The 20,216-nt window shown below is 41.6% G+C and overlaps 1 protein-coding gene across 2 annotated transcripts in view; it reads left to right on the top strand.

The window, feature by feature from the left end:
• Window positions 1–622: 622 nt before the first annotated feature.
• SPMIP2 (sperm microtubule inner protein 2) overlaps window positions 623–20,216 on the top strand; it is a 66,641-nt gene continuing 47,047 nt past the window's right edge. For both annotated transcript variants that reach the window (XM_073341499.2, XM_073341500.1), the window contains exons 1-2: window positions 623–884; window positions 16,180–16,412. In XM_073341499.2, the coding sequence (XP_073197600.1) occupies window positions 818–884; window positions 16,180–16,412 (300 nt within the window). In that variant the 5' untranslated portion in view covers window positions 623–817. The remainder of the gene's footprint in view (window positions 885–16,179; window positions 16,413–20,216) is intronic.

Genomic DNA, 20,216 nt, shown 5'->3' with positions numbered 1-20,216 from the left:
CAAATGCAATAGAGACTGATGATAGAACAGGGGACTATTGTGTCTGCTGACTAAGAGAATAAAATGCATTGTCTATTAATGCTGTGTCCAAAATATTACATCAACTGACAAAAAGTAAAATAAAATAAATCCTGCTTTCACTAAATTACTGAAGTGCAAAGCCTAGGTATAAGAACCAGAACAGAACAGACGAGGTTAGGGGGGTTGTTGGGTAGTCTGAAGCCTCCTCAGCTGAGAGGCGGGTGGATGTGGAAGTCATCACAGGCCAACTGCCTACCCTGGTTCCAGGGCTTTCCAGCTATTATCTTTCATGAGCACTAAATTCAATCAAAAATCAAAGAAGTCTTAACAAAGGTAAAGATATAGCGAGACCGGCATAGCCCCATCCAGCCCCCTGCTATATAGACTACAGTCCAGAGCTGTAGGGCCAACAATTCCCTGGAGCAGGACACCATTAACCCGGAAGCTGGGCGCCCACACAGACCTTGCCTTTTGCAGAAGTTGCCCGATGTTACCCAGGGAAATACCCCCCCCCTCCCCGCTCCCCCCCCACGCCTCAAAAGGGCGCCGGTGCCCCTGCGCGCCCGGAGAAGGCGCCCGGCCGGCGGAATGGGCGGCGGCTCGCGCAAGGACCGCATGTCACAATGCAGCTGCCGCCCACGAGCAGCGACCCCAGCAACCGCCCCCCGCCGGCGGCGGCGGCCTGCAGAGAGCCCACAGCTGCCGCCGCGCCCGGCGCGGGGCTGGGTCCGCCAAGGCGTAACCGAGGCAAACCACAGGCAGCCGGCCGCCCGGGGCAAAGACCGGGGGCTGCGTCATGGCCGCCAGTACCCCCAGACCCTCCCTCGGAGCAGCCGCGGCGGGGAAGAGGATGATATATACAGGTAACGAGCGCCCGGAGCTAGGAGCACAGGGCAGCGGCGAGCCAGAGCCCGTACCGGACAGAGGGGCAGCGACGTCTGCACAGCACAGCAAGCTGCTGCCTCAGAGCCAATACGACAGCGCTGCAATTAGTATGGTTGCACTGGTCACACGCCAAGCGCTTATTTTCTGCGGTATTATTGATTATAAGCAGGAGCAATGTGGACACAGAAAATTAAAAGAGTTGCAATTCACCGTATATTATATTTTGTCATGGTGCTGCAGCTTTATTTTATCGGGGGAGGGTGGGGGTCTTATAGCCAGATTGAAACCCCTCTTTTTGTTGTTCTTTTTTATTATACTCTCTTTTTCCATCGAGTAAATGTCTCCATTGTTCAACCCTCAGGACTTATTTAATGTGTGCGTGTGAGAGAAACGCACACAAAGCAGGAACGTGAAATCGACACTTCCTCAAGTTGGAAGCTTTTGTGCTCTGCTCAGCAGTGCTCATTCTTTATTGAAAAAGTGTGCCCTGGGCCTAGGTATTAAACAAAGAGACCATATCAGCGTCTGAGAAGAGCGCTGCAGCTGAGGGTCTGTATGAAAACCTCCTGCTGATAGCAAAGACATTTCTCAGCGTTGCAGTTTAATAGCAGTTGCATACTTACTAGAAACACATTTGAATTTTAAATGTCTAGAAAACATAGTGTACAATGAAAAAGCACAGGAATTAAACTGAGGGACTGAGACCAAATTTGTGTGTATTTAGTTTTGAAAAGTGCCTCTTTAAATTCATCCTGGAACCCTAACTTTATAATCACAGAAATAATACATATCTGAAATTTGAATTATACACAATTTATTATTTGATAGCTCAATTGCAGTGTACTCCTATCCTATTAATTAATTGTAAAATCACTTACACTTTCACTTTTATCCTTAGACTCCAAAGAACTGGAAACAAGCTATGAATTGTAGAAAGCATCTCTGACATGGTACACGTTATTGAGAGTTATACTGAACACATTAGGCTGTGCTCCTCATATTATATACAGTAGTAGAGTTCTGCCACTGGGGTATAGTCTCAATAAGAAAATATGAATAAAATACATTTCTCTTCATTCCAAATCTGTGTGTCATTCACAGGTATTAATTTAACAGTTCAGCACATCTCAATCTGTACAGGGGCAGCTGGCTGGCTCCCTCTTTTATTTGGTGCACATGTACACATTCCAGTAGAGGGCCCAAAACAGTAGTGGCAAAGAGTCTTGTGGCACCTTACAGACTAACAGACATATTGGAGTATGAGCTTTCATGGGTGAATTTTGCAGAATTTTAAAATACCGTGTGCAGAATTTTTACTTTTTCATGCAGAATGCCCCCAGGAGTAAATAATATTGTAAAAACAACAAATGAGCTTTACATTATACATGTATAGAGTCAATAAACTCACGAACATTACACATTTTCATCCACATACACTTTTCCTATCATTATCCCCTCTGTGGAAGGTTTAGGCCTTTGGATCTGCATAGCGCCAGATCTGCTAGCTGTTCCCTTGTACTTGCCTCACCATGCCACTGAAATCCTCCTCGATATATTGTTCCCCTGTGTGGTCTGCCCCTTTGTCCAACATACAATTTTAGGCTGTGTTTAGAGTCTCCTGTGGCTGCAGAGGACGAATGAGGCAGCATTTAGCCTTAGAAATGTTATTTCATTCTGTCTGCAAACTCAGCACTGCATGGGTTTGCATTCACAATTGTATTTTTGCAATTTTTAAGGGATAGAAACAATTTTTGAAAAAGATAACATCTATTCTGCTGAAATTGATGAGGCCATTAGAGAATGCTCATCTGACATGCCATGGTGAGGCCTTGTCTATACTGGCATTTTCCAAAAATCTCCCAATGTGATACTACCACCAGTAGTAGCAATATTGGGACTATTAGCATAACACCAATGATAGGTTGGCCATTGGCCATTTAATCTGTCTACACTAGTGCTCCCACTATTGTTACCACTGAGACTGAAGTACAGCAGTGGGAGATTTGTAGAAAAGTGCCAGTGTAGATAAAGCCTAACTGGCTCAATCCAGCCCCTGTGCTACAGATTGTATTGGGATTTTTAATACCCTGTAAATGCTTGATCCTTTGCTATTGAAATCAGTAGAAAGATTCCCACTGAGTTCAATGGGTGCTGGATCAGGCCCTAATGCACTCTCCTAGGAAAACTTATGCCCAAATAAATTTGTTAGTCTCTAAGGTGCCACAAGTACTCCTTGTTTTGTTTTTTTTTAATTGGAAAGTGATCTTGACTCTTCATCCTGGCCACCTTTAATTCAATAAAGTTGCAACATCTTTGTTTGATGCAGGCAGTATCACTGTACTGTTGTAAATGTTTGATCACTGTCAGGCAATTTCAACACGAGTAATAGCCAAGGTTATTTTTAAAGAGTGAAAGGCAACTTAATCACAGCCTTGGTTCAGCTAAAAATGCAGTGTTTGCTTTTAGTGACACAGAGCAATGAAGTGCAAGTAAAGCAAGCAATACATTTTACATGATAACTTGCTGGCTGCTATGGCTGGTAACTGTGTTATACAGGTTTACAACCTACTGTATCAGTTCAAGGTTAGCATAATTTTCATATGCATTCTGCAATTCTTAGTATAAAAAGAATTAACCTCTACATTTTAGTTTTCTAGTATAGTATTCACAAAGAGGACTTATACTCTGCAACACTGAGCGTCAATGTGCCTAACAGTTAGGCACCCTGCCACCTCGTGGAATTCACAGTCCTGAGTTAGGTGAGGCACCTATCTCCACTCATGATTCACAGCCATGAACCCTCTCCTGTGTGTAAATAATTAAATATTCATTGGAGCAGGAGGACCAAAACCTGGCTGTCATGTCCCAGCTGAGTGTTCTAACCACTGGGTTACAGAATCATTCTAATGTTCTCTCTGGCTCAATTACTATTTAATTATTTATACTTAGTGGAACAGCTTCACAAGGAGAGCTTAAGGGAGACCTGTCCCACAATACCTTATAGCCCAGTGGCTTAGAGCACTCCTCTGGGAAGTGGGAGTCTTCAATTAAAATATCTGTTCCACATCAGACAGAGAAGGGAATTGAACTTGGGTCTCCCACATTCTGAGTGAGTGCCCTAACTACTGGAATAAAGGCTGTAAGACGGTGAAATGTATCACTCCCTCCTCCTCTCTGGATGTTTTGTGAGGATTTAGACATGCTCTAAGCACTTATTGGACCCCATAGAAAGGGAAAATAATCCAACTGGGTCTTATGTGTAAGTTAGGAGCCGAGCTGCTGGTCAGTGTCAGGACTTTGGCAGCTATTAGAATTCTTTGAATTTTTTGTTCACAAGCATGTGGACAAGGGTGATCCCGTGGACGTAGTATACTTGGACATTCAGAAAGCCTCTGTCAAGGTTCCACACCAGTGGCTCCTAAGCAAAGTCAGTAGTTGTGGAATAAGTGGGAAGGTCCTTTCATGGATTAGTAACTGGTTAAAAGACAGGAAACAAAGGGTAGGAATAAATGGTCGGTTTTCACAATAGAAAGTGGTAAATAGCAGGGACTTCCAAGGAGCTGTACTGGGACCAGTTCTTTCCAACATATTCCTAAATGATCTGGAAAAGGGGGTAAATAGTGAGGAGGCAAAGTTTGCAGATGATACAAAATTACTCAAGACAGTTAAATTCAAAGATGACTGTGAAGAGTTACAAAGGAATCTCACAAAATTGGGTGACTGGGCAACAAAATGGCAGATGAAATAGAATGTTGATAAATGCAATGTAATGCACATTGGGAAACATAATTCCAATTAGGAGACAAAGTGGGTGAGGTAACATCTTTCTAGGAAACTAAGTCACAGTGTCAGAGTTAAATACAAAGTGGAACAGATTGTTTAGCATAAGTAGTTAACACATATTTCAAGGGACCATTGAATCTGTTCCACCTTTTATTTAGCTGTAACACTCTGAGTTAGTTTTGCAGACCTGAAGAAGAGCTCTTTGTAAGCTCGAAAGCTTGTCTCTCTCATCAACAGAAGTTGGGCCAATAAAATATATTACCTCATTGACCTTGTCTCTCTAATATCCTACGACCAACAAGCCTCCACTGCATATAATCCCAATTATACATACAAAACCGATGGGTTCTAAATTAGCTGTTATCCTCAAGAAAGATCTTGGAGTCATTGTGGAGAGGTCTCTGAAAACATCTGTTCAACGTGCATTAGCAGTCAAAAAAGCTAACAGGATGTTAGAAGCCATTGAGAAAGGGGAAGATAATAAAAAAGGACAAATCATAATGCCACTATATAAATCCATAGTATGCCCACACCTTGAATACCGCATGGAGTTCTGGTCATTCCATTTCAAAAAAGTTATATTAAACTATAACTTTATATATATGAATATATATATATATATTAAAAGTTATATTAAAATTGGAAAAGGTACAGAGAAGGGCAAGACAAATAATTAGTGGTAGGGAACAACTTCCATTCCAGGAGAGATTAAAAAGACTGGGACTGTTCAGTTTAGAAAACAGAAGGATAAAGGGGGATATGATAGTGGTCTATGAAATCAGGAATGGTATGGAAAAAACATGAATAAGGAAATATTATTTACCCCTTCACGTAATGCAAGAACTAGGGGTCACCCGATGAAATTAATAGGAAGCAGGTTTAAAAGTAACTTAAGGAACTAACAGTCTTTGTATGGAACTCATTGCCAGGGGATGTTATGAAGGCCAAAACTATAACTGGGTTCAAACAGGAATTAGATAAGTTCATGGAGGATAGGTCCATCAGTGGCTATTAGCAAGATGGTCAGGGACACAACCTATGCTCTGGGTGTCCCTGAATGTCTGACTGCTAGAAGCTGGGACTGGATGACAGGGGATGGATGACTGGATAATTGCCCTGTTTTGTTCATTCCCTCTGAAGCATCTGGTATTGGCCACTGATGGAAGACAGGGTACTGGGCTAGATGGACCATTGCTCTCACGCATTATGGCCGTTCTTATATTCATTTGCTTAACCACTGAAATTTAGATGCCTTGGGGACTTTAACTGTTATAAACTTTGGTGCCCAAGGAATTTAGGTGCCTAGATGGTTTGATGACAGCTGAGAGGTGACTTTATGAATGCCAGTGGTTCCGAAGGAGTGGTCTACAATGGAAACTAACATCAACATAGCTACATCTCTCAGGGGCGTGAAAATCCATGCCCCTGAGAGACAGCTATTCTGACCTAACCCCCAGTGTTGACAGTGCTAGGATGGAAGAATTCTTCCATTGACTTAGCTATCACCTCCTAGGGAGGTGGATTAACTACAGTGATAGGAGAACTCCAATCACTGTAGTGAGTTTCTACCTTGAAGCACTGCAGCTGTGCTGCTGTAGCATGTTAAGTGTAGACATAGGTCTAAGTGTTGGACTTAGATGCCTAAAATGGCAGCTAGGTTCCTAAATTTTCCTTGTTAATCCCACCCCTAATATTTTAGCTCAATTTTTGACTGGTGTTCAGTTTCCAATGGTTTAAAGATTATATGATTATCCTTAAAAATAATTCACCTTAAAATAGTAAGACAGTGAATTTATTTCTGCAATACCGCCTGTAAATTTGTTCCTCCCAATTTTAGTTAACAAAGTCTTCTGCCACTATGTTGGCTTACTCCCACACCTCCAAAGCTATGTTGTGGGAATTCTAATGTGCAAGTGTTATGTCTCCTGACATGACTGATGATCCTAAGATCAAAGGTAGCCATCGTATGGTCTCAGAATCTGTCTTGTCAGGAAACTAAAGAAGATAAACCAGAACAACTGTATAATAAAGCTGACCTAAACATGACTCCTTTGCTATATCACTTCAGCCTTTGTTGTACAGTGCACTGACTGACTGTTGGATCAAAAATAAAGTTAGCTTCTGTTTCTCCATTTCTCTTGTTTTGCTCCAGCCTCTGGCTCAGAAGGTTCTCTGAGAGTCAGGTTTAGAAAAAAAGCTCAAGCAAATAAAAACAGTTAAATGTCATTGTCGTGCAGCTCCAGGTACACAGTAGCTTTGAGAACATCCCAGAATCTTTGCAAAGATTAGCTTAGAAAGTTAAGCTATAATACTTACATTGTCAGGAAATTTAGATTCCACCTCCTACATTCATTATGGGGCACTGGATAGCTGTAACTTACAGGTTTGAGTCCAGCATGGGGAGACTGGCTTTATTGATGCCTGTGTTGTACCTAGAGGAGTTGTGTTTACATATTTGTCAGTCTGGTGCCTTTCAAAAGGAGATTTTTTTTTTAAGTGGACAAGTGTATGCATAAGTTTTGTGATAAATTTGCTTTTAGCTTTTGAGACATCATTGAAGAGATAAAATGTGATTACCAAACTCAACTAAGCTACACATCCACATTTTGGAGACATATCTGATTATAGTACAATTTCAAACAGAAATTTACTTTTCAGTATTTCTCAGTTTACAGTATCACTAATTAATCTTCAAAAAGTGATGCAGCTCTGAGGACTGGCTTATTAATTTTAGGAAAGAATAAGCAGTGGGCAGTTTTATCATTGGTTTGCTACAGCTGGCCACAGGGCCCAATTTTCTGAGGTGTTAAGTACCTCCTGCAAAGTGCCAAGTATCCTCAACTCTTACTGAAGTCCACAAGTGTTGCTGTGCACACTAGACATTTGTCTACCCTTGAAAGTTTTCAGAGTAACAGCCGTGTTAGTCTGTATTCGCAAAAAGAAAAGGAGTACTTGTGGCACCTTAGAGACTAACCAATTTAATCCGATGAAGTGAGCTGTAGCTCACGAAAGCTTATGCTCAAATAAATCGGTTAGTCTCTAAGGTGCCACAAGTACTCCTTTTCTTTTTACCCTTGAAAGTGTTTCTCATAAGGTATGGTATGAATTTAAAGTGCAACAGCTATTCCTGAATAACGCCATGTATGAACTGAAATAAGTGTGCCCACATATGGAGTGAATCAGGAACAAATCCACGCGTAAACAAGCCCTTAAGCAACTCGCAGGATTTGATCTATACCGTATATCAGGCCAGGCTAAAGAGAGTCACCATCCAACTGGGATGATGACTTTGGCCCTCATCCTGTAAAGACTTATGCACATACTTAACTTCATGTACTGTGAGTAGTCCCATTGCCAGCTTCAAATGATAAAGTTGTAGTAATTTTGGAGTTATTGTTTTGCTGCTAGATTGAACTTTGTTGGGAAGGGCAATGTAATTCTCCTATAGGGCATAATGCATTTAAATGATTGTGGTGTATTTAGCTATGAAGCTGTTCACTGCATTTTTAAGCACAGTTTGTCTGGGGGATTATGTAATTATTTATTTATATTTAAATAAAACCATGCTTATACAAAGCTCGAGGCACCATGATTAATAATTATAACAAAACATTATAACAATTATAACAATAATTCATATTATAACAAAACAATAACAAAAAACAAATCCCCAGCTGCATTAAAGTAATTATTCAAAAAGGAGCTCTGCCAATCTCTACAAAAATCCCCCCCTTTATTTCCCCTCCCCCCCACCTCATCATTCTGGGAACCTACCCTCAGCCCTCTACAAAAACCTAATCAAACAGAAGTGTTCTGCAACATTCTCAAGAGGTGACCACATTCCAGCTATTTTGGATCCAGGTAGAGAGCATGTCCCAGAGACTTTGAGCTGTCACACAGAACACCGTGCTATGGGCTGCCTCTCTTCTACAACAAGGGGGAACCTATTCAAATGACTGCAGCTGGCACAGTATGGTACAATCCTTCAAGATTCAAGATGGAGGGTCTTACAGAGTGACACATATTCCACCTGCTTTCTCACTCAGAGAGAGTTTATAATTGTTCCTTCCTTGTTTGTTGTTTTCTTTACTCTAAAAGGAAAGATTGAACATACAAGCTTTACTCTTTGTATATAGAAGACATTTTTTACAAGGAGTTAATCACACACTAGCAAGCATTAGGACACCAGTGATGTACAATGTGTACCAACTACAAATTCTACAAATTATTTAAAGACGCTGATTTCTTTTAAATTAAATCTGGATAGCAGATCAACATGTGTGATTAGTGAAGATTATTTTGTGTAGTTGAAATGTACAATGAGGTAATAAAGTAATTGGCAGAGCTGAGAAATGCAAAACGAAAAACTTAACACAACATTGATGCTCCAAGCCAGAGGTGTCAATGTCTATTTTATTGTGCTCATATGGCTAAAGTGATGGGAAGAAGGGAATTAATTCCTTTATATCCAACCAGATGGTAATAATTGTATTCTTTTCTGAGGAGGTGATTATTGCCTAGTATTCACAGGCATAGCAGAATCAATGTTGGAATGAAAAGAAGTACTTGTGGCACCTTAGAGACTAAACAATTTATTTGAGCATAAGCTGTCGTGAGCTACAGCTCACTTCATCGGATGCATACTGTGGAAAGTGTAGAAGATCTTTTTATATACACACAAAGCATGAAAAAATACCTCCTCCCACCCCACTCTCTGCTGCTAATAACTTATCTAAAGTGACCACTCTCCTTACAATGTGTATGATAATCAAGGTGGGCCATTTCCAGCACAAATCCAGGGTTTAACAAGAACGTCTGAGGAAGGGGGGGGGTAGGAAAAACCAAGGGGAAATAGGTTACCTTGCATAATGACTTAGCCACTCCCAGTCTCTATTCAAGCCTAAGTAAATTGTATCCAATTTGCAAATGAATTCCAATTCAACAGTTTCTCCCTGGAGTCTGGATTTGAAGTTTTTTTGTTAGGAGAGTGGGTTTGTGTGTGTGTGTGAGAAAACCTGGATTTGTGCTGGAAATGGCCCAACTTGATTATCATACACATTGTAAGGAGAGTGATCACTTTAGATAAGCTATTACCAGCAGGAGAGTGGGGTGGGAGGAGGTATTTTTTCATGCTTTGTGTGTATATAAAAAGATCTTTTACACTTTCCACAGTATGCATCCGATGAAGTGAGCTGTAGCTCACGAAAGCTTATGCTCAAATAAATTGGTTAGTCTCTAAGGTGCCACAAGTACTCCTTTTCTTTTTGCGAATACAGACTAACATGGCTGTTACTCTGAAACCTGTCATTATGCAAGGCACTGCATTTAGTCGTATGGAGTGGAAATCTATCAACTGCATGAAAAAACTTGTACAGATACAGACAGACATCATCTTCCTTTCCAAATGCAAACAGATGGACATCGTACCAAAAGGACTGAAGGTAAAAAATCCATTACAATCTACATACCACACAGACTATGCTGACAGCTTGTGCCACACGCTCTCAAAGAAACTGCGGAATCACCTGGTCAACATCCTCTACAGCAAACAGGGAAAGATTAAGAATGAGCTCTCAAAAATGGATACTCTCATAAAAAACCAACCTTCCACACAAACTTCCTCGTGGCTGGACTTTACTAAAACTAGACAGGCCATTTACAACACACACTTTGCTTCTCTACAAAAGAAAAAGGACACTAAACTTTCTAAACTACTACATGCCACAAGGGGCCACAGCAATGGTTCCCTCAACCCACCCAGCAATATTGTTAACCTATCCAACTATACTCTCAGCCTAGCAGAAGCAGCTGTCCTATCTCGGGGCCTCTCCTTCTGCCCCTCCACCCCCACGAACATAATACAGTTCTGTGGTGACCTAGAATCCTATTTTCGACGTCTCCGACTCAAGGAATATTTCCAACATACCTCTGAACAACATACTAATCCACAGAGACCTCCCTACCAACACTACAAAAAGAAGGATTCTAGATGGACTCCTCCTGAAGGTCGAAACAGCAGACTGGACTTCTACGTAGAGTGCTTCCGCCGACGTGCACGGGCTGAAATTGTGGAAAAGCAGCATCACTTGCCCCATAACCTCAGCCGTGCGGAACACAATGCCATCCACAGCCTCAGAATCTGACATCATAATCAAAAAGGCTGACAAAGGAGGTGCTGTTGTCATCATGAATAGGTCGGAATATGAACAAGAGGCTGCTCAGCAGCTCTCCAACACCACTTTCTACAAGCCATTACCCTCTGATCCCACTGAGAGTTACCAAAAGAAACTACAGCATTTGCTCAAGAAACTCCTGAAAAAGCACAAGATCAAATCTGCACAGACACATCCCTGGAACCCCGACCTGGGATATTCTATCTACTACCCAAGATCCATAAACCTGGAAATCCTGGGCGCCCCATCATCTCAGGCATTGGCACCCCGACAGCAGGATTGTCTGGCTATGTAGACTCCCTCCTCAGGCCCTACGCTACCAGCACTCCCAGCTACCTTCGAGACACCACTGACTTCCTGAGGAAACTACAATCCATCGGTGATCTTCTTGATAACACCATCCTGGCCACTATGGATGTAGAAGCCCTTACACCAACATTCCACACAAAGATGGATTACAAGCCGTCAAGAACACTATCTCCGATCATGTCACGGCTAAGCTGGTAGCTGAACTTTGTGACTTTGACCTTACCCATAACTATTTTACATTTGGGGACAACGTATACCTTCAGATCAGCGGCACTGCTATGGGTACCCGCATGGCCCCACAGTATGCCAACATTTTTATGGCTGACTTAGAACAACGCTTCCTCAGTTCTCGTCCCCTAACGCCCCTACTCTACTTGCGCTATATTGATGACATCTTCATCATCTGGACCTATGAAAAAGAAGCCCTTGAGGAATTCCACCATGATTTCAACAATTTCCATCCCACCATCAACCTCAGCCTGGTCCAGTCCACACAAGAGATCCACTTCCTGGACACTACAGTGCTAATAAACGATGGTCACATAAACACCACCCTATACCGGAAACCTACTGACCGCTATTCCTACCTACATGCCTCCAGCTTTCACCCTGACCACACCACACGATCCATCGTCTACAGCCAAGCTCTGCGATACAACCGCATTTGCTCCAACCCCTCAGACAGAGACAAACACCTACAAGATCTCTATCAAGCATTCTTACAACTACAGTACCCACCTGCGGAAGTGAAGAAACAGATTGATAGAGCCAGAAGAGTTCCCAGAAGTCACCTACTACAGGACAGGCCTAACAAAGAAAATAACAGAACGCCACTAGCCGTCACCTTCAGCCCCCAACTAAAACCCCTCCAACGCATTATTAAGGATCTACAACCTATCCTGAAGGATGACCCAACACTCTCACAAATCTTGGGAGACAGGTCAGTCCTTGCCTACAGACAGCCCCCCAACCTGAAGCAAATACTCACCAGCAACCACATACCACACAACAGAACCACTAACCTAGGAACCTATCCTTGCAACAAAGCCCGTTGCCAACTGTGCCCACATATCATCTATTCAGGGGACACCATCACAGGGCCTAATAACATCAGCCACACTATCAGAGGCTCCTTCACCTGCACATCCACCAATGTGATGTATGCCGTCATGTGCCAGCAGTGCCCCTCTGCCGTGTACATTGGTCAGACTGGACAGTCTCTATGTAAAAGAATAAATGGACACAAATCAGATGTCAAGAACTATAACATTCATAAACCAGTCGGAGAACACTTCAATCTCTCTGGTCACGCGATTACAGACATGAAAGTTGCTATATTACAACAAAATAACTTCGAATCCAGACTCCAGCGAGAAACTGTTGAATTGGAATTCATTTGCAAATTGGATACAATTAACTTAGGTTAACTTGCATAATGACTTTGCCACTCCCAGTCTCTATTCAAGCCTATTTCCCCTTGGTTTTTTCGACCCTCCCACCCTCCTCAGACGTTCTTGTTAAACCCTGGATTTGTGCTGGAAATGGCCCACCTTGATTATCATACACATTGTAAGGAGAGTGGTCACTTTAGATAAGCTATTACCAGCAGGAAAGTGGGTTTGTGTGTGGGTTGTGTGTGTGTGAGAAGGCCCAACTTGATTATCATACACATTGTAAGGAGAGTGATCACTTTAGATAAGCTATTACCAGCAGGAGAGTGGGGTGGGAGGAGATATTTTTTCATGCTTTGTGTGTATATAAAAAGATCTTCTACACTTTCCACAGTATGCATCCAATGAAGTGAGTTGTAGCTCACGAAAGCTTATGCTCAAATAAATTGGTTAGTCTCTAAGGTGCCACAAGTACTCCTTTTCTTTTTGTGAATACAGACTAACACGGCTGTTACTCTGAATGTTGGAATGATTCACCTTGGTATCAGAAAGTCTCTCCAGTTTTACTTTATTTTTCCTTAATTTTTCTAGCATCTCTCTTTTTACTCCTTTCCATTAACACTGGAAGGTTTTAAATTGGCAGTGCCCTAGTCCATTACATTAGGAATAATCATCCCTAAACCTGAAGGGAAGAAGTCACAGCTGACAGTTCGCTGTTTAGAGTGTTCCCACTGTGTCTCCCAACGTGGTGGTTTCTTCAGCATATATGGGTCTCAGGAGCCTACTAGATCTGACCGGGATCTGAAGTTTGGAAATGTATCTCTTATGTGAGGGAAGTAGTAGTTAGGGTTTGAAAGTTCATTCACATTAAGGTAGGGTTTGAATTTAAGGCGGAATAGCTATTCCTGAAAAGTTCCAATTGTGCCTACACTTAAAAGTTTACCCAACATAGCCGTGTGAGTTAGGGTGTGATCCCCCCCCCCCCCCCGCACACACTGTGACCAACATAGCTATGCTGACAAGAGCCCGAGTGTAGATGAACATAAGAACGGCCATACTGGGTCAGATCAATGGTCCATCTAGCCCAGTAGTCTGTCTTATGACAGTGGCCAATGCCAGGTACTTCAGAGGGAATGAACAGAACAGCTAATCATCAAATGATCCATCTCCTGTTGCGTGTTCTCAGCTTCTGGCAAACAGGGACTAGGGACACTTCCAAGCCTGGTTTTGCATCCCTGCCCATCCTGGCTAATAGTCATTGATGAACTTATCTAGTTCTTTTTTGAACCCTGTTAGAGTCTTGGCCTTCACAACATTCTCTGGCAAAGAGTTCCACAGGTTGACTGTACGTTGTGTGAATAAATACTTCCTTTTGTTAGTTTTAAACCTGCTGCCTATTAATTTAATTTGGTGATCCCTAGTTCTTGTTATGGAGAAAGAGAGTAAATAACACGTCCTTATTTACTTTCTCCACACCAGTCATGATTTTATAGACCTCTATCATATCCCTTCTTAGTCGTCTCTTTTTTAAGCTGAAAAGTCCCAGTTTTATTAATCCCAACTCATATGGAAGTTGCAGTTATGCTGGCAGAAAAAGGCCTTTTTTCTGGTATAGCTTACTCAGTTCAGGGAACTGGTGTAGGCTATAGCAGTAAGATAACTCTTTTCCTGATGTAAGCTGCATCTCCCCTAGAAAAGTTTTGCCAGTAATAGCTCCACTGGCAAACCCTTTCAAGCGTAGACAAGACCTGTTTCTTTTCCAGTCGCATTGCTTTTCCACTTGGGCCATTGGGGTTCTTCCTTGTGGAAATATTGGGGTGGTGAGTGTCATGGCTGAGACAACTTCCCTTTGGGGCCCAAAAGACCTGTACACCCCATTGCAATGATTACAACTTAAAAACAATCTGCTACCTTCCCCCCCAAAACACATAAAGCAAATATTTTCTCCTGGGCTTAGAGTTTGCTTTAGTTTTGTCTGAATAAATTGTTATGTCAAAGTTTAAGTCTCTGATAATAGAGGTTTATGATGAAAATGGCAACATATTTTCACAATATAATGATGTTAAGGAGCTATTAATACAACCAGTTTTGGGAAGCTGTCATCAACGTACTGTAGTTGTGACTTAAGGTAAGTCTATACTGTGGAAGAAAAAGGTGTGTTCTGAAGTTAGCTAACCTGCATAAACTAACTTGGGTTAAAATAGCAGTGAAGACATGGCAACTCTGCTTTTAACTTGGGTTAGCTGCTCAACTTAAAGCATATAGGGCAGGTGGGGATTGAACTAGGGCTGTTAACTCAAATTATAACCCGAGTTGCTGTGTCTTCGCTGCTCTTTTAACTGAGTTAGCTAACATAGATTAGTTAACCCGAGTTAAGAATACACCTTTTATTTGCAGTATAGACATACCCTTAAGGATTAGCTATTAGGGCAGAACCAGCCTTTAGAACCTGTCAGGATCAAGTGTTTGGGATTTCTGCCAGGACGGCCTTTAGAACTTTCTGTCAGGACTCCTCAGTGTTTGGGATTTCTTAGAATATCAGTACTAATGTCAGCTTTAATTTTGTATCAGGTAAGTTTCTACCTCTCTTTGTTGCAAGGATATTCTTCTAAATGTAATAATACAAAATCGTTATATAGTTATTTTCATCCATAGACTTAGAAGTACTGCACCAAGGTGTGTAAACATCATTATTCTTACTTTACACGTGGGGAACCTGAGGAAAGTGACTTGCTCAAGATCAGGCAGAGATTTAGTGGCCAAACCAGGAATAGAAATCTCACCTCCTCACTCACAGTCCACTGTTCTAGTCCCTGCTCATCAAGCTAGAAGCTTTGCCACAGTAACTTTTCCTAATATTTATAAGTTATTCCTGGCCGACTCCCAAAGATGCCCAGCGCTGGCCTTTGGGGCCCAAACTATGACACAGCTGCAGCTCTACTGGTTTTTGGAAGGGCTCAAGGAATCATCTTGTTGGGCAGGCCCTAATTCTAAGCCAAAAACAATAAAATCCTGCTTCCTGTCAGAGAATGATGGTTTACTTTGCTTCCCCTTATGGCCTCTTTTTCAAGAGTCAGTGCTTTAGGAGCATAAAAAAGTAGTGCCCATTCAAAAGCTTTTTTCCCACCTGGGAGCATGCTGTAACCAAGATAGAATCATAGAAATGTAGGACTGGAAGGGACCTTGAGAAGTCATCTAGTCCAGCCCCTTGCATTGAGGCAGGTCCATGTAAAGCTAGACCATCCCTGACAGGAGTTTGTCCAACCTGTTCTTAAAAACTTCCAAAGATGGAGACTCCATAGCCTCCTTTGGAAGCCTATTCCAGAGCTTAGCTGCCCTTGTAGCTTAAGCCCATTTCTTTTGTCAAGCCCATTTCTTTTGTCCTACCTTCAGGGGACATGGAATACAATTGATCACTTTCCTCTTTATAATAGTCCTTAACATATCTGACATAGACAAAATGAGCGTGAACTACTCTTGTGCAGAGAAACGGGTCTTTAAAAGTTGTTGCATTAAAGTAACTGAGAAAATAAAGGATGGAACAACACATACTGAAATAGTAAGAAATGTAACCCTTCAGTTTTATATAACCAATTTTTAATCTTTTCTTTTCTAAGGCCCAGATGCTATTCGTGATTACAGAACAAAGCTCCCTGAGTATCCTCGCTACATCGGAGCAACCACTCCAGCACAAGGGGCCACGAGTGACCTTGAGTACTTGTGGCGTACTGCCCCCTGGACGACTTCTATATTGCCCCACAAACGTTCCTACCCTGGACAAATTGGCTGGGGAGTAACAGAATTTAGTTATCTCAACAGAGGAAATCTGCTCACTGGCATGCAGATTAAGGTAACTACTCATACATTTCTCCAGAATTTTATCTGATGCCATCTAGATGACATTAAAGAGTGTCTTGCTTTGTAATTTTATGCTGTGTCTTTGTAGTGCAGTGGTTAATCAGAGAACAAGATGGAACACATTTATTTGATAAAAAGGCACCATTTTTTAAGATCATGTACAATCAACATTATTACAACAAATGTATTAAAGTGGTGGTACTTGAAATTATACGAAGCATTCATAAATCTTAGCTTTCATGAAACAAATCAAATGGGAAAGTTGTGTTGTGTAATGAAGACATGTGCACTAGAGCTGTGCAATCTATTAACATCTTAAAGCAATTGAGCCCATGTGTTTGCAAACATCAACCCATACTCATGAAAGCTTGGGGAAACATTTTCAGAAATGGGTTCCTGAAGTTAGACTCACAAGTCCATGTAGATGCCTAAACAAACAGCCTGATTTTAGATAATGCAGTATGCACAGCACCTCCCACTGATGTTAGCTTTAGACACCCATTTTTGAAAATCTTGGCCTTGATGGATGTGGGGTGAGTTTTAACACCTTGTTGGGAAACTGACACCCAGAAGTGTGGAAGGAGGAAGTGACTGGAACGGCTGGGAGGAGCTAACTTTAGGATGGAAGGTTCCCTTAAGGGTTGCAAGGTTCACTTAAGGGTTTGAGTTTGAACTTGAGCTTTAAGGTAAACCTCCAGGTGATGGCCCACTTCCAAATACCGTAAAAAGAACTGTAGGCATGAGTTTCTGAACTCATCTGTGAACAGAATCCTGCCAGGTTGCACAGGTCTAGCATGTGCTCACTACCTCTAAGAACTCTGTAAATGCTTTTGTGGTGCTCAGCCTCTTGGGGAGCAGAAGTAGAGAATAGGATCTCAAGACATTCTGGAGCTTGTCTACCTCCAGTCTGGGCACTGAATCTGCAACCTTTGCTTACACCTGCTTGACATATGTAAGGATTGCAGGAAAGTGTTCAATTTTTGCAAAAATCTTTAGTTTTTATATACAGATGCCAAAACTGCATGTTTTTATTGAATAGATCTGACCAGTTATGCCTGAGGCCCCAGTCAGGTCGGGGCACTATCATGCTAGGTGCTGTACAAACATATACAACACTGTTCCTGCCCTGAAAGAGCTTTTTTGTGTCGCTAAGACATAGCTTACATATGTCCTATAGTGTTCACACATTACATAGCTGCACTCCTAAAAAAAAGTCAATGAACATAGTTTAAAAACCCCAGATTATCAGTTCGGTGTACAGTATATGAATTCTTACCCCACTCTTGGGGCCCTGTGTTTTCCCACTCCTCCATTGGATGCAATTTCCTCTCCCCAGTTGTCATTATTGTGAAAAGTAACAGAAACAAAGGATGGAGGAGCCTGGCCTGGTCCTTCTTCCAACATCCTGTGAAGAAAAGCAGGAAGGGGGCAGCTATCCTGGTTCAGCTCTTTCCCACCCAGAGGACGACAAGGAGGAAAAGGTGGCCCTCCAACCTTTATCCCCTCTGCACAGTAGCACAGGAATATGCACAGTAGCACAATGTATAAATAGCTACAGCTGAAAACATAACAGATTATTTTCCGTGGTGGATGGGTAGGAACTGTTTGTGTTTGAGTTTACCAGCAGTGGGAAAGAAAAAGCCTAGGGCATTTCAAGAACTATTAGAGAAGAACAGCAGACTTTGGCTCTAAACTGTTAAAACTTTAGTTTCCATGGGTTGTTCCTTCATAGCTTTGACACAGGGAACTAAAAGGCATTTGAGGACTCTGAAAGCTACATTTGGCCCTAAGGGCATAATTTGGGCACTCTTGCAAAACAATGTCCTTTCTAGGTCAAAGTCTGAACCTTCATTGATTGCTTCGCTGCAAAATCTGAGCAGGTGTACATTCCTAGGAAGAATACTGGCTTTGATTAATGTCTCATACTTCTTTGTTCAAACAATATATCCTGCTCAAATGAGTCTGGTATGAGAAAAAGCTTTGTGAAAGCATAAATGGGAGTGTTTATAAATATACACACCCACCAATGTATACGCTGGTATGGACTCATGAATGGGTGATGGTGATGGTTGCCACTCAAAAATAGGCAGAAATTAAATAATAATGTGGAACCTAATTCTCTTCATTCTTAGTACTGGGTGCCAGTATGTAGAAACTAAGGAATCTCTTTATTTAGGATCCTGAATTATTTGGGCATAGAAGCGTTCCTGGCAGCATTGCCCTACAGAAGCAGGAGTAGCTGTATCTCTTTTGAGTACAGCATCATGTGCAACCACTCAATTCAACCTACAATAACAGGAGGAGGAGACCTAAATCATCTGGGACAGGAAACGGATTTATAAAATGCAAAATTCACACCCCATCCTGGCATGTCACCTCTGCTCTCTTGTCGTGAAGGATCTATGTGTGGTGAACTCTTCAGATTTTAGTGGAAACCAGAGTTGAGCTGAGCAGTTGCACCCTGCCCTCCTTCACTGTTTCATTTCCTGTCTGTGATAAAGAGGCTGCTAAATTTAGCCTAACAGTGTAACCAGTGTATTCCTTTATCAGATAGCCATTAATAGGATGAACATTTTACCTTAGATATCAATACACAGCTGTTTTTCTTTAACAGTTTTCCTATTTTACTTGATACTTCTAAATCAGCTTCTTCTGGAACCGAAAATGGTTTTGAACTGCTTTCCCCTTATAGAATCAATAACACACATGGAGTCCAGGTCTCTCTCAAATGCCTGACAGTCTTCAAATAATTTCAGCTCCCACATTTCTGATCTGCAGATGTCGCTGTCAATACAAATTAAAATTAAAAAGAACATCTTTGGACTTTGCTACAAAGTTATAAAAGTATCTTTTAAAAGCACCTTTACTAGAATCAGACAGCTCAGTGGCTATGAGTTTTAGTTTCACTTAAATATTATTTATCCTCTCTTGTGTCATAGAAGATTGTAGTTAAATCAGATATACTAACCAGGAATATAAAACTTCAAGCTCCTTTAGATAAATGTTGTCATAAATAAAAAGGGAAGGGTAACCACCTTTCTATATACAGTGCTATAAAATCCCAGCTGGCCAGAGGCAAAACCCTTTCACCAGTAAAGGGTTAAGAAGCTAAGGTAACCTTGCTGGCACCTTACCCAAAATGACCAATGAGGGGACAAGATACTTTCAAATCTGAAGGGTGGGGGGAACAAAGGGTTCTATCTGTCTTTGTGATGCTTTTGCTGGGAACAGATCAGAAATGCAAGCCTTCCAACTCCTGTTAAGTTAGTAAGTAATCTAGCTAGAAAATGCATTAGAGTTTCTTTTGTTTAATGGCTGGTAAAATAAGCTGTGCTGAATGGAATGTATATTCCTGTTTTTGTGTCTTTTTGTAACTTAAGGTTTTGCCTAGAGGGATTCTCTATGTTTTGAATCTGATTACCCTGTAAGGTGTTTACCATCCTGATTTCACAGAGGTGATTCTTTTACCTTTTCTTTAGTTAAAATGCTTATTTTAAGAACCTGATTGATTTTTCATTGTTCTTAAGATCCAAGGGTTTGGGTCTGTGTTCACCGTACCAATTTGGTGAGGATTATTATCAAGCCTTCCCCAGGAAAGGGAGTGTAGGGCTTGGAGGGATATTTTGGGGGAAGACGTCTCCAAGTCGGCTCTTTACCTGTTCTTTGTTTAAAACGCTTGGTGGTGGCAGCATACTGTTCAAGGACAAGGCAAAGTTTGTACCTTGGGGAAGTTTTTAACCTAAGCTGGTAAGAATAAGCTTAGGGGGTCTTTCATGCAGGTCCCCACATCTGTACC

This window comes from Lepidochelys kempii, chromosome 4 (assembly GCF_965140285.1).
Source record: "Lepidochelys kempii isolate rLepKem1 chromosome 4, rLepKem1.hap1, whole genome shotgun sequence".
Taxonomy (NCBI): Eukaryota; Metazoa; Chordata; order Testudines; family Cheloniidae; genus Lepidochelys; species Lepidochelys kempii.
Note: the sequence above shows the minus strand (reverse complement) of the source record. Positions and strands in the feature narration are given on the sequence as shown.